We start from the raw sequence: 13,546 nt of genomic DNA, 5'->3' as shown, positions 1-13,546 counted from the left end.
GTAAAAGACCAAATTTTCAGCTGGTGTCATGAGCCAGAGCTCTGCAGACAGCACTGGAGCTGTGGTAACATAAACCAAACGATGACCTTCACCACTTCACCATATAGTACCTATTCTGCAGGACAACCGGTCACAGTATTCTGAATAAATGTGTTTGACATGGAAAGGAGAATGATAAAATTACAGGTGTTCTTAATTTTTACCAGTCCTTTTAGTTCCTACTACTGCTGTTATTTGCTGCTAGGAGGAAAACTGTAGCAGCAGTAACAGTGGTAGCATCAGTACCAGGTTTGTACCAACAGAACTGTTCAAACTAAAGTCTGGATCCTAGAGCAAAACCCCACCAAAATACAAAGGCGACTCTCATAGGTTGGGTTTATATTTGTACTCAGCTTCTTTCTCCCATGCTGTCTTTATTCTGCCAGGAAAGTGATACTCAGCCATCAAACCCTGTCCCTGAGGTCATGAGGACGAGTTTGCAAACATAATGGTCATAAAGGTCTGTGCCCTTCTACAGCAGATGCATCCTGGGGAGCTGAAACAAGCCAAAGCAGAACTGTTGAGTTAACCACTAAGCAATGTGCACCTGCAAGACTGAGTAACTTGCTCCCAAGACCTTGCTTATTGAGAAGTACAGACACCCCTCAGATCTCAAGGATGTTCAAATACAGATTTTGGGATCATACCCACCTCCAAGTCCATGACATGGTCCCAAAGCCCTTATGAGGGACCAGAATCCTTTCTATGGGCTTTACTTGGGAAGAGCCTGCTCAGCCCTTTGCTTGTTGCCCCTGTTGCCCAAGGGCTGCCCCAGGCAGTGGAAGGATATCAATGAAGGCCATGCAGGCTTCTTGGGACAGCTCCTCGCTCCCCAGGATCTTCTTCAGCAACGGCTGTTTGATGGGCTCACGGGTGTAACACCACAGCTTGTCCTTCCCACGGCTCTTGGTGATCATGACCCTGCTCAGGGTGTGCTTGGGTGGTGGCCTGATGGCAAAGGCAAAGCATAAGAAAAGGTGGAGAGGTTACAGGGATAAAAGGGATGTTGTGTAACAAGTGCCTCACCTGGTTGCTCACAACACCTGACAAATGAACTCATACCAAGAGGGAAGCCATAACTATGAGGGTATCCATCTCTAGTTCTGCCCAAAGATGGTCATTTTTCCTTTCCTAGGGCTCATAAAAGTCCTGTTTGGACCCTACCCAAGCAGTGGCACCCAAACAACCTTTTCTACTGAAAAAAAAACCACACAACTTCTAACCACAAGAGGAGGGGTGATGGCAATGGGTGGTGAGAGAGATGGGCAGCAACAATGAAAGAACATTGCCCAATAGAACGAACCCACCAGGGTGAAGACATCTCACAGGACTTGGTCTGTCTCCATGGACTGCCAACTCCTCTGAACAGGAGCGAGAGTTTTTTGATCAGTCTGGTAAGCTGCATTCAGCAGTGGTGCATGCTTTGGAGCTGAGATGAAAATGTCCCTGTCTAATTCACCTGCTGCCTACATGGTATCAGCCTGTGTATGACATCATTGGGAAGGAGTACTAGACCACTAAGCACAGCCTCCCACATAACATCAAATTTCACACCTTTAAACCTCTGCTGAGACAATTAAGAAATCCCTCATAAAACCTTGTCTGTGGAAAATTTATAACCCATATACCATGTTCCAAACTGGAAGCTGCAGTTGTATAGAATCAAACAAAGAGATATTTAGAGTCTTTTCCAGCAGCCGAAAAAATCCTGATTCCCAAACTACTTGGAGATGATTCCTACTCCTGTATTTTTTTTTTTTTAAATAGATGAAAAAAATCACCTAAAATAATCATAGGAAAATTCCTCCAAGGTGTATGGCTTCACCCTCTCTTCACTGTCTGAAATTGCCATCTGAGAGGTTCTGATAACGTCTTGTCGTTGGTCAGGGGTCATCGTGACGAGTGCCTGTGGGATGAAAAGTTCTCTGTCACCTAATATGTGTCATATATATATTAATATATATTTGAATTGATACATATTTGAAGCATCCAGAGAAGGGAAGCAGATAAAAAATGAAAAGACCATCTGTGAGTAAGAGTAACCCACTAATTCCAGTTAATAGGCAGTAAGTACCGTGCAGATGTCATTTCTTTGTGCCATTCTCAGTCACTAATACAAAGAATAACATTTCCATCATGTGGATCATTTCCTAATGAGGAGAGTGTGTTTTGGATCCTACAGCTCCATATGTGAATGTAGCGGCTTCCTCTAATCCCAAATACAGTGGAAATTAATCAGGCCAGCTGGAGGGTGTTGCAAGGTTCATGGATATTTCAAGCCATAAGTCTTCAAAGTGAAAAGATCAGAGGAAAGGCTGAGACACTACTAGAACAGATCACTTCTGACTTGGACAACTTGCCACCTCTCTCTGCCACACTGGTTTCCACATTATTGTCAGGAAGCCTCTGGCTAGATCTAAGCTCTTCAGGAAGGCTTTGACCTCCTCGGGCTTTGTATCAAGCTCTGCTGTGTGTAAGACAACTCACCACGATCTCCAGGGGAGGCATGGTGACTGTTGGCAAGACATAGACAGAATCTGTTGGGAAATCCCCTCTCTGCTTGGTCCGTTCATTGAACCCGTTAGCCCACCCCGAGTTCATCACGTGTTCTCCTGTGTCCTGGTCAAGAACTATGAGGTCTCCTTTCAGGAAGCTGAGGAACCCAGATTCTTCTCCCACTGCAATAAAAACAACCATTAGTATTTTTATTTTTTTATTTTTTTCCCAAATCCCTTTGGAATAACTAATATGCCTACATGTTTGCCACTGGATCGGACTACTGACTTACCAGGGTTTGGGTTGTCTTGGAGAGTGACCACATACTTGGATCTTTTCCTTAGTCCTTCAAGGAAGGTCACCACGAGGTCCCGGATATCCTCTGCATTGTTGGAGGTGAAAGTGTATTCATCTCCTTTAATGGTGGCCAAGGTGAAACTCTGTCCTTGCAGCTTTCCCCCTCTGGGATATGTTTTTAGAGAAGATATAAACAGGAAACATAATGGGCTCAAGAGGCAAAGCCTGGGAAAAGACTGCTTTAGGGTAAGATCACCAGCTAAAGTTATTCTTCCTTACCTGCTGCTTGACACAGCTGTGATCTCTGGGAAAGAGAGTTCTAAGAGAACCTGCTCCTGTTCATCCACAAAGTACACCCCTGTCCAGTTGACAGCTACAATCACATCATTTTTAGGGAGGCTTGGCCCTGGATTGAAGTCAAGACAAACAATCAGTTCAGGAGGGGTCTTATGATATAAAATATTGTGTGTATTTCAAAGGAAAATGCAATGTTAAAAAAAAACATTTATTTTCAGTAAGAAAAATAGTGGCAGAATCATAGACTGAGCCATTGCTAATCAGGATGCACCAAAAAATAATGTATCTAAAACAGACCACATAGATGGCCCATTAGGTCTTATTGTCTGTGAAGTTCCTAACTCCTTCTTTTGCCTTTGACTATCCCTTGCACCAGGGATGTGCTCTACTGACTCACCTGAGAATTTGAAGGCTTCATAAAACCGAGAAAACAGCAAAGGCCACTTGAAACGTGCAAAATCCACCACCTCTTCTTTGACTTTTTTGGGGTCTGTCCTCTTCTGAGTATAAATTCCCTACCAACAAAGCAAACCACAACCAACATGAAGCACAAACCCAGTTATATCTAGGAAGAGAGCAAAACTACTTTGAAACTCATCCAATCCATGCCATCTGAAGATCTTGGAATCAATATTAATTTATATCTTGATGATGTTAAGGGCCAAGCAAAATCCTACAGGAACAAGTGATAGGTTGGACAAAGTCCTAGAAAAAAATTTGGTTCCCACTTGAGGAAATAATTTGCCTTTGACAAATCTGGGCAAGAATCTAGAGTGACAAGTCTGGGTGGGATTAATCTCAACTAACTTTGGGTTTCCCTAATATGGGTGCCTGACTTTCAGGCCGGCAGTCCTTTAGCTGGAAATAGATACTCAACAGCCCTTAAGCACAGGCAGCTAGCTTCATTTAGGATGTTTTCAGAAACCTGAGACTTCTCTAACTGTCTGACAGGTGGCTGGTGGATGACCTGCAAGATCCAGGCCTTTCTGGACCAGGAACAGCCCAAGCACCTATGTTTAGTCAATTGAATTGTGACCCTGGGTTTCCACTGGCAAAACTGGGAGGCAAGACCCAAGCAAACATGGAGATGCTTGCATTTAGGGGTCTTAATCTGAAGCTGGCCCCTGCCTTTTAGTGAGTGCCAGTCCTCATACCTGCATGACCAACCCTCATGGTGGTAATGAGGTATGGGAAGTGGGTGTTTAATTAATCTGTAGGAGGGTGTCACAGGTAGACATCAGAGATGTTTTACACAACATCTGGCACAATAAAGTATCAGTACTGGGACACAAGACACCACTGTACTGCAAAGAGTAACACCACAGTCCTGTCTATCAGGAATGAAACCCCAGAGACGTCATTTTCCTTCTCACAGTGAATCTCTGCAGGTTGTCTTCTCCTGTCAGACCTTGCATTGAAAGTAGACATAATGCTGAATATGACTAGTGCAAAATCTTCCCTTTTCCCTTTGCTTTAGCTTCAGGCAAGTCCAAGAGCTGAGCTACAGCATCTGATATGTGATTAAAGGCACATGATGCTACTGAAGCTACTTGGCCCTTGCCAGGTGATGTATTGTCCCACCTTTTTATGTGCAGCTATAATGAGCTGAGCCCATTTCTCCACCGTTTTCGAAGCTGTGATCTCTCTGTCTGGGATGTAGGATGGAATTAGGTTTAGAAGTCTTTCCAGTACCATTTCTGACCCGTAGTCCACGTAGTACTGCTGAGAAGCCAGTTCTGCCAGATCTTCTTCCTGTGGGAGTCAAACAAGCCAACTCAATGCTGCTACCAGGCCACTCACCACAACATCCATCCTCCACAGCTCAAGGAGCCTTCTGTAGGGGAAGAATTTCCTTTCAGTAGCATTTCACCGGTGCATTGCATATCCAAAATTCAGGAAATTGATCAGTATAAGCTATGACTGAGCCATAACACGTTCAGTGATCAGCATCACACAAGGCATGTGAACATGATTTACCCCGTCTTTCCTTGAAATTCTGTCTGCTTCTGATGTCTGCAACATCAGTTGCCTGCAGCAGTGTGTGATTTTGCTATGGTAAATAGAGTTTAGTGGTTGCAAACTGTGTGCATCCATGAATTTGAAACTTGAGAAGCCCAGCAAACGAAGCACCTGTGCATAATGCAAAACTGTAAAATGTTCCTTTGGTTCAGCTGCATTCCAAGCACTTTGGGATGAAATAATAGAGCCACTGAGATAATAATAGCACAGGGAGATGAAGAGCAAGAGAACAAGAGAACAAGTTCATGCAATATAGATGGGAAAAGATGCTTTAGTTCCCAGGGTGCCTGGAATCTACTGGTCCACAGGAGAACAAGTGGGTTATGAGGAAAAGGGGTATCTTCAATTTGACACCTGGATGATTTTGAACACAAGCAAAAAAAAATATGTTATGGACACTGTCAGAGATTTTGATGTTTCTTGAGATGCTTATTTCAGTGACACTGGAATAATTCTGTAAGCTCACAGAGACTTTTTTGGCATAGGTTCTGCTGCCAATGTCCCTCAATATTGGATATTGGGAGTATTGGTGTGTTTATATTGCATAGCACAGGTCTGAGTATTCTGAAAAGCCTGTCTTAGGTCTAAAGCTTAGCAGGATTCACCAAACAAGATCCTGCCATGTATTCCTGATTGGGTTAAAGGGTTTCTGTAACCCTCCAAACTGAGGCTGATGGATGAGGTGGCCGTTCAGTCTCCCACCAAAAGTCAACAGGAGAGGGTGCTCACGTAGCACATGGGAGAGTCTGGTATATTCCCAGCCAAGAGGATCTGATTCCTGCAGCTCCTGTTTCCTAAGTGTACACCATAATACCTAGTCTTAGCAGGTGATCATGGAGGAAGATTTCTCATCCCCTTTGGTGGAGCATACTTTGCCATGCCAAGGATATAAGTTGGACAAGACTGGAAGCTATTGAGGACACTCACCTTGTCACACCGATACTCCCCAAACTTCACCCCTCGGACGATCTGTTGGTAAATGAGATTGGTGGCCACGTTGTCCTCACTCGGATTGTGCCAGGGGGTGAAGATCTCCTTCCTGAAGAAGAGCCGCCACGGCGCGTTGCGCTCCTGTGCTCCTTGCTCTTTGGCATACTGCTCACACTGAGACACAGCATCCATCACATGGTCATTGCCGCTCCCCAGAGAAGAGACCTAGTCAGGGCACAGGAAAAAGGTGGAATTCATCTAAAGGCTGATATCTCTACGTAGAGATATCTATGTCCAAGGCACTTCTGGAAGCCTCTGGCCCAACCTCCTGCTCAGAGCAGGCTCGTCTTTGATTCAGGTTGCTCCATGCCTTCTCCTGTTAATAATTTCTGAATATCTCCGAGGAGGGAGATTTCACAGTCTCTCTGCAACACTGCTGTAGTGTATGACTGTTACTGTGAAAATCCTGCTGGCCTCTGCACAGTAGATGTGTTTCTTCCTGACCTTTTGGCTGGCCATCTGCTCAGAGTGCAGTGTCCTTCTTTCTGCCCTCTGGAAGGTGTGTAACAGCAAGAGGAACCTCCCTTTTCTTATATAGAGCTAGTCAGGATCAAAAAAATAAAACATACCTTGTCAAAAAGTGCGATGTAAAGCGAAAAGCCAAATCGGTCCTTCAAGCTGATTTTGTCGGCCAAAGAATTGCAGAGCTCTTTCGCAGTCGTTGCAGAGTCCGTCAGCAGTGTTTTTGTTGTCCCATCCATAAACGTGACAGGCAGCATGATCGGTTTCTTGGACTTGGTTGCCTAACGGGGTTAAAGCCAGACTTTATGAAAGTATGCAAATTTCAACCCCATCTAGACTATTTACCTATGTAGTCTTCCCCCCAGCAAGTGGTAACTGTTTTCTAATTCCTGGTCCCATTGACTGACTACATTTCAATGCTTCTATAATGTACTTCTCAACAGGATAATGTATAGTCAGCCACTGGAAGCACGTGGAAATCTCCTTTTTTTGTATATGATATATTCATTCATTGAAGTGTCTAATTTAGTAAATCCAAGCATGCTCAGGAATGCTCCTGGGCACTGAAGCACAATTGTCTATGCTAGTAAAGCAGCACAGAAAATGAGTATATATTGCATAAACTGGGCTTGTTCCAACTATAGCTGTCCCTGAGCATGCTTGGGCAGCTGTGATGCCCAGGGCCCATTCTTAGAAGATGTTTTGCCTGCATCCTTCATCTGGAAGAATTCCTAGCATACATGGGGGCTTGCTCAATGCCAGCTGGCCTCAGTGCCCGAGAACATTCTTACATACGTTTAATTTACAAGTATTGATGTTGGCAAAGGGCATGATCTTCAATATGCACTGGGGCATGTGAGGGGAATGCAGTATTTTGGAAATACCTGACAATTCTGGAGAGAAATAGGCTTTTTTTTTTTTTTTTTTTTATCACGCTGCTTTCTGTCCTGCCAGAGATGTGGTTCTTGTGATAGCAAAAGGCTCCAACCCTGAGCCCCAGCTGCCTGGGGAGGGGATGGAGGGGCTCATACCTGCAGTTCCAGCCAGCTGGGTGGCTGTGTCCTTGTCCCGTTGGCAAACGTCCTCCGCAGCCTCTCTTCACAATAGGGAGCATAACCAGGGGGGCCTCCGTTGATGAAGTTCCTTAAATACTGTTTACAGCAGGGAACACTTTGGTTAGACCATCAGCTCGAGGAGCCAAACATTTGCAAAGGTTATAAAGCAAATATTTATTGGAGAAAAGCCCGCTGGGACTGCTAAATGCAGGGATACCACTCAAGCTCAGGGCTTTCCTAAACCACATTGCTGGAAGCTGAGAGAAGGGAAGACACTCTGCTCCCTTGCCTTGTTCTTACACTATGCATTTCTGGCCTCGATGGACATAAAATACTGGCCTAGACAACTCTTTGATCAAAGCCAGTGCAGCAGATTTTATGTTCTCCTATTGCTGCCATTGATTTCAATCTCCAGAAAGTATTTTGAAGATGTATCATAAAATGCTATTGAATATAGGCCAGAATGATAGGAGTGAATGGAAAAACAAAACAAAACAAAACAAAAAACAAACATGCTATAAATAATGATCAGGAAAACTGTAAGCCAATGTCAGTCAGAACACTAATCTGCCAATTGAAAAGATACTTCACAATTACATTAAACAGATGTTTCCTTAGTCAGATTTTTAACTGTATTTTAAAAGACTCTAAACAAGAATTTGAAGCACTTCACCATATGTTAAAAATACAATCACATTGTTGTACAGAAAGTTAAATCCAGTGACTTCTACAATACGAGAGAGACACTCAAAAATATTACGTAAATACATTGGCCAAACATGTAGCTAAGACTAAGAGTTCTGTAAATCATATCTTTTAGAGAAACTTTATAGCTCTCTGAATGATAACACAGCTGTTCCTTGGGTAGCACAGACTCTCCTTTATAACACTGACACTCTATAAATAATATCAGTAGAGAAACAGACATCTCCATCAATCATAACTTACAGAGATACTCTTAAATAGCTAGGTAAAAGAAGCAGGCTATATGGGTAGGAGCTGTTGCAAATGATTGCAAGCAGTCAATGCTGTGTAAAAGTGTAGTTTTAATTATTCTGCTAATAATGCTTGTATTTTTATATATTTTTGTATATATATTTTTGGGGGTGGAACCTTCCCACCAAAGTCCATTATTAATTAAAAAAAAGGTACAAAGAACAAGAGTATATGAGAGAGAATGTGTATTGACCCATGCTTAGCAGATGGTGAAGGTTTCTAATAGGATCCAAAGCATGACCTTCATATTTAGGAACAGAAAAGCATATGTAAACCTGCCTCATTAAACTACAGCTGTTATTAAAGTTAAACCCAAAATAAAAGGATTGGGAAAAATGTAACCAGGAATCTGGTACAACATCCACAGTACATTTCCATTGCATGGCAGACTATAGAAATAAATGCTAACAGATATTTACCTTTATATGCTTTTTCTTCTATTAAAACAGTGGACAACTGCTACTAAAAGATTCAGGCATTAATTAGAAAATAGGTGAGGTTAACAAAACATCTTTTCTTAACTGGCTGATAATGCCTGGCTGTCATCATTCAGCTGTAGCTTAGCAAGGTTAAAGCAGCAGTCAGTAAACTTGTGGTAAATCAGAATTTGGCCAACTACTAACTCCTTTAAAAGGGTACTGATAGATTAAAAGCATGATAGTAAGGTCTAATGTTGACATGGTGTTTGTCTCCCAGTCCATAACAAGCTGAACTAGGTGGCCTGGGCTAATGTAGCTTTGAAATGAAGCATTTACTGAACATCAGAATTTTTTTGACTATTCCTCTGCTTTTTACAAAACAAAAAAAGTATGCTGTTGGGAGGCAGAACCAACATTTCATTGGGAGAAAGTTTTATTTTGAAACATAACATCTTAAGGTGGAAGGTATCACTGGTGTCCCTCTGGATTGATGCAGAGGCTTCAGAGGAGCTCCAAGACATGGCCCAGGTCACTGCCTATGTGTTGCTGTTTGCAGAACTGGAGCCTGGAAAGGCAAACCACAGCGTGTGTGGCTGCAGGGGGTGTTCACATGCATACTCAAGGAGCCTCGGTCACCACAGGCTGCCCATGAGAACAGAAACTCTCTTGGTAGGAGATTCAGAGTGAGACCCTGGTTTATGGTCTCAGAATTGTCCTGTAAAAAAGCCCTCTCTCTCCACATAGTATAAAAAGGAGGCAAGTGTCTGAAATTAGATGGTATGAATACTCCCTTTTGTCCCCAGCAGCCCAAAGTGCAAAAAAGGGCTGATCTTCTACCCAAGATGAATAAGAGTACAATTAGCAAAACCTTCCCCAAAGCTTTTGGGAATATTGCCATGTATTTCAGCACGGACGAGGACTTTGGGCAGAGGTACATGCCTGAGGCTTCAAAGCTGCTCATAAATTATTTCAGAGAAGTGCTTCACTCACCTAAAATAATTTTCCATTATTAAAGATTTAAATTCACACAATCTCCTGTGACATACTTTCTCAGATCTCATTTCCAGACATAATTTCATTTTCTGCCACTTTGCCAGTGATTTATCTCTGTTATTAGATTTCATACTGGCAGGGCCTGGGGATGAAGAAGGGATTTCTATTCTTGGCTTTGGCTTTTTCAGTCCTGAGGAGCTGATCTGATATCTATGGAAACTAATGGAACACCTTTATCTCCAGCAGGCCCGGGAGCTGGTCCAGGCTCCAACATTCAAAGATCTGAGGGGGACAAAGGAAGTCTTGTCATGTCATGGCAAAGCGAAGACAAAGAGCTGAGCCCTTTGCCCTGAACCAGCCAAACTCTTAGTCATGGGATTAACTTGAGCGGCCCTGTGGGTGTTCATCAGACTTGAGGTGTATAAATCATTTGGAAGGCAGGCTGTTCAAATCTAGGAACAAAACATGGACTTTGCCCAAGAAAAAAAAGAAAATCCTTAAGAAAAAAAAATATTTTCAATGGTGCTAAGCCACTTATCTCCCACTGACTTCAGTCCAGATGATCCACACTGCTTCTGAAGATACATTGCATAGAATGAGAGAATCATAGAATCAGTCAGGAGGAAAAGACCCTGAAGATCATCAGTTCCAACCAGCACTCAACACTACCAAGTCCACCTCTAAACCATGTCCCTAAGCACCACATCCACACATCTCTTAAATACCTCCAGGGATGGTGACTCCACCACTATCCTGGGCAGCCAGTTCCAATGCCTAACTATTCTTTCCATTAAGAAATTCTTCCTGATATCTGACCTAAACCTGCCCTGGTGCAACTTGAGGCTGTTTCCTTGTGTCTGATCTCTTGTCACCTGAGAAAAGAGACCAATGCCTACCTCACTACAACCTTCTTTCAGGTAGCTGTATAGAGCAATGAGGTCTCCCCTTAGCATCTATTTCATCTCCTGTGTGTCTGTTTAAAGAATTAGATGATTTCAGTATGACACATTGTGGGGCAAGTTGTAGTATACAGAAAGCTATGCAAACATACCTTGAGGTAAGTTAAACCACCCCTTTTCTATGTGCAATTTTTTATGTTAAGTTGTATTTCTGATTTGCCACATAGTACTGTTCCTTGACAAATTAAAGGACATGCCTAAGGTTATACTGGCACAGTCAAAAGAAGCTTGACTGAATGCATAGACCTTTGGATGTGAGAAATGGGAGAAATGTAGGTGTTCTAGGTGTACAAATTCCACTTGTGACCTCTGATAATCCAGTTTCTGAGGAGAAGTCACCTAATCAATTTTGTTCATCTAGAATGCAGGAGGCATCATCTGAATTTGTTGTCTACTCTCCCTGTAGAGTCACTGGAAAGAAAGAGTAATTTCTTAGGAGTAATTCATCTGACTAACTTTAGACATTGATCTTGGGATCATACACATTTTTCTTCCTGATTAGGGACTTTATATCATCGTCATTCCTGACAGAGCTGAAGACCAGGATGCTTTTCACTGTCAAACCCAAGAGAAAAGCTGGTTGCAAGGATGGAAAAGAAAATGTATCAGCAGGTAGTACCTGAGATAAATATCATCTACATTTTACCTTTACAAACTTCTCAGAAGGAGCAAAACATCCCACACAGAGAGACATCAGGATCCAACCCCTGGCATGGCTACTTTTGGATGGGTTCTGGGTCAGCTGTTTGCATATTTGACAGTAGATTTCATCCCTGCAATAAGAATAAAGATAAAACATTAGAGTTGACAAGGTGGTGTTTTCCCATATGAGCAGACAGAGCCAGACCCTCTCTGCATGTGATACTTACAGGTTCCTTTTGGAATTGCAAGGATATCAATTTAACTATCTGGTCATTCTAATGGTCACTCTGGTCATTGCACTGTCTCTAAAATGCCATCCTTCACCAGTTCTGTAATGTCAACTGAATTTTCCCTGTGCTTCAGATAAGATTTTCCACAGCTGACTAACACTTCTTAGAGAAAAGAGGAATAAAAGGCAGGGGCAAGGTTCAAGTCTCTGAATGTCACCTCTGGAAAATGGAGTCTATCTTACAAAGATGGAAGGTTTCCCAGTGATATCAAGTGAGTCTCCTAAACTGACTTTCATAGAGGGCCACCAGCCTGGAGTCCTCATTTGCTGGCTGTTACTCTTAAGACACCTGAACTTGCTTTGTGGAAGTGTTGGGAAATAAAAACTCCAGCAGAGGTCAAGGTTTGTCCAGCTCTTATGTATAAACAGACGTTCTCTGATACATTGATGGGTATCTCAATTTGGGAATCATCCACTTTTGACTTTAAACTTTATTATCCACATGCAAAATGAGAGATAACAGTACTTCCTCATCTATATATGAGGCAGCAAAAACTAGTCAGCCAGCCTGTTATGTTGACAAACCCCATGGAAAAGCCCACAAGTAAGCTACTAGGACTGCCCGCAGAGCAGACTTTACGTAGAAATGTAAGGCTTCCTGGTGAAGTGGGAAGATAAAATGAAATGGATTGCATTAAAACACACACACATAAATAGGCTAAACTAAAGATATGCAGTCATCCTTAATTTGGTACTTGTTAATTTTCAAATGCTCAATTTAACAACTGGAATAAATTTGAGTTTTTCACTTCTGTGCCATTAAAATATTCATAGGAACAAAAGAGGTCTAAGTGGTGAAACTGAAAACAAAGGGTGGTGAACAGCAAGAGTGAGCCTTAATAAACCAATCCAGTAGCTACTAGCACTTTCAGAAGCCTTTGAATCCCTCTGTGTGGTCTTTTAATCAGGCCTGAGATGAACACTAAGGAACGTGACCCAGCCCAGCCCACGTCATAAAACACAACCAGGAAAATGAGAGCTTTGCAGAGCTGCACACACCATTAACATCAATTGGACGAGAATAGCTCAATGAAGAAGGAACAAAACGAACGGCATGTTTATGCCTTTGTCCTGATTTCTAACCTTAATGCTGGCCTGAGGATGCCATTACCAATAATGAAATGGAGCTTCTCCAGGTTGGAAGTGGGCCGGTCTTCGAGCATGCTATTACCTTGGAGCGTGGACTCCCCGTCATGAAGTCTCTTTGTCACCTGCCAACCAGACACATTGCTCTCATTTAGTACAGCCAGCTGCTACGGCCCCCCACCCCACCCCAGGTGTGGTGTGCTCCCCCAAGGAGGACTCCTCCACCTGCCAGGTGGAGGAATCACAGAAGTTCTTCAGTCTAGCACATTACCAGTGATGGGAGGTTGTGGCTTTGTTGGCTTTAATTGCATTCTGGTGAAGCTGCAAATGGTTCTGCCTAGTCACACTCCCCCCTGCTTGATCTCTGCCCAGGTTTTCTGCAGTGGTACCCTTGTAATTCAGCACTGGCCTGGACCCACAGTTGGGAGAGGGCCACCAAGGGTCATTGGAACAACCCCAGCTTATTGCCAAGGATGGCCTGTCCTTTCAACTCCATCTTATTAAAAA

The 13,546-nt window shown here is 42.9% G+C and overlaps 1 protein-coding gene across 1 annotated transcript in view; it reads right to left on the bottom strand.

The window, feature by feature from the left end:
- Window positions 1–13,546, bottom strand: part of MYO7A (myosin VIIA) — a 59,155-nt gene that overhangs the window by 8,551 nt on the left and 37,058 nt on the right. The window contains exons 26-37 of the mRNA XM_084505632.1: window positions 13,037–13,164; window positions 11,669–11,795; window positions 7,632–7,751; window positions 6,708–6,881; window positions 6,076–6,303; window positions 4,711–4,881; window positions 3,527–3,644; window positions 3,112–3,238; window positions 2,828–2,997; window positions 2,527–2,717; window positions 1,821–1,945; window positions 827–987 (exon numbers count right to left, since the gene is read on the bottom strand). Coding sequence (XP_084361758.1) covers window positions 827–987; window positions 1,821–1,945; window positions 2,527–2,717; window positions 2,828–2,997; window positions 3,112–3,238; window positions 3,527–3,644; window positions 4,711–4,881; window positions 6,076–6,303; window positions 6,708–6,881; window positions 7,632–7,751; window positions 11,669–11,795; window positions 13,037–13,164 — 1,840 coding nt within the window. The remainder of the gene's footprint in view (window positions 1–826; window positions 988–1,820; window positions 1,946–2,526; window positions 2,718–2,827; window positions 2,998–3,111; window positions 3,239–3,526; window positions 3,645–4,710; window positions 4,882–6,075; window positions 6,304–6,707; window positions 6,882–7,631; window positions 7,752–11,668; window positions 11,796–13,036; window positions 13,165–13,546) is intronic.

Source organism: Aythya ferina (genome assembly GCF_964211825.1).
Source record: "Aythya ferina genome assembly, chromosome: 1".
In the NCBI taxonomy this organism is placed as follows: domain Eukaryota; kingdom Metazoa; phylum Chordata; class Aves; order Anseriformes; family Anatidae; genus Aythya; species Aythya ferina.
The sequence above is the reverse complement of the archived record's forward strand: the minus strand, read 5'-3'. Positions and strand labels throughout refer to the sequence as shown.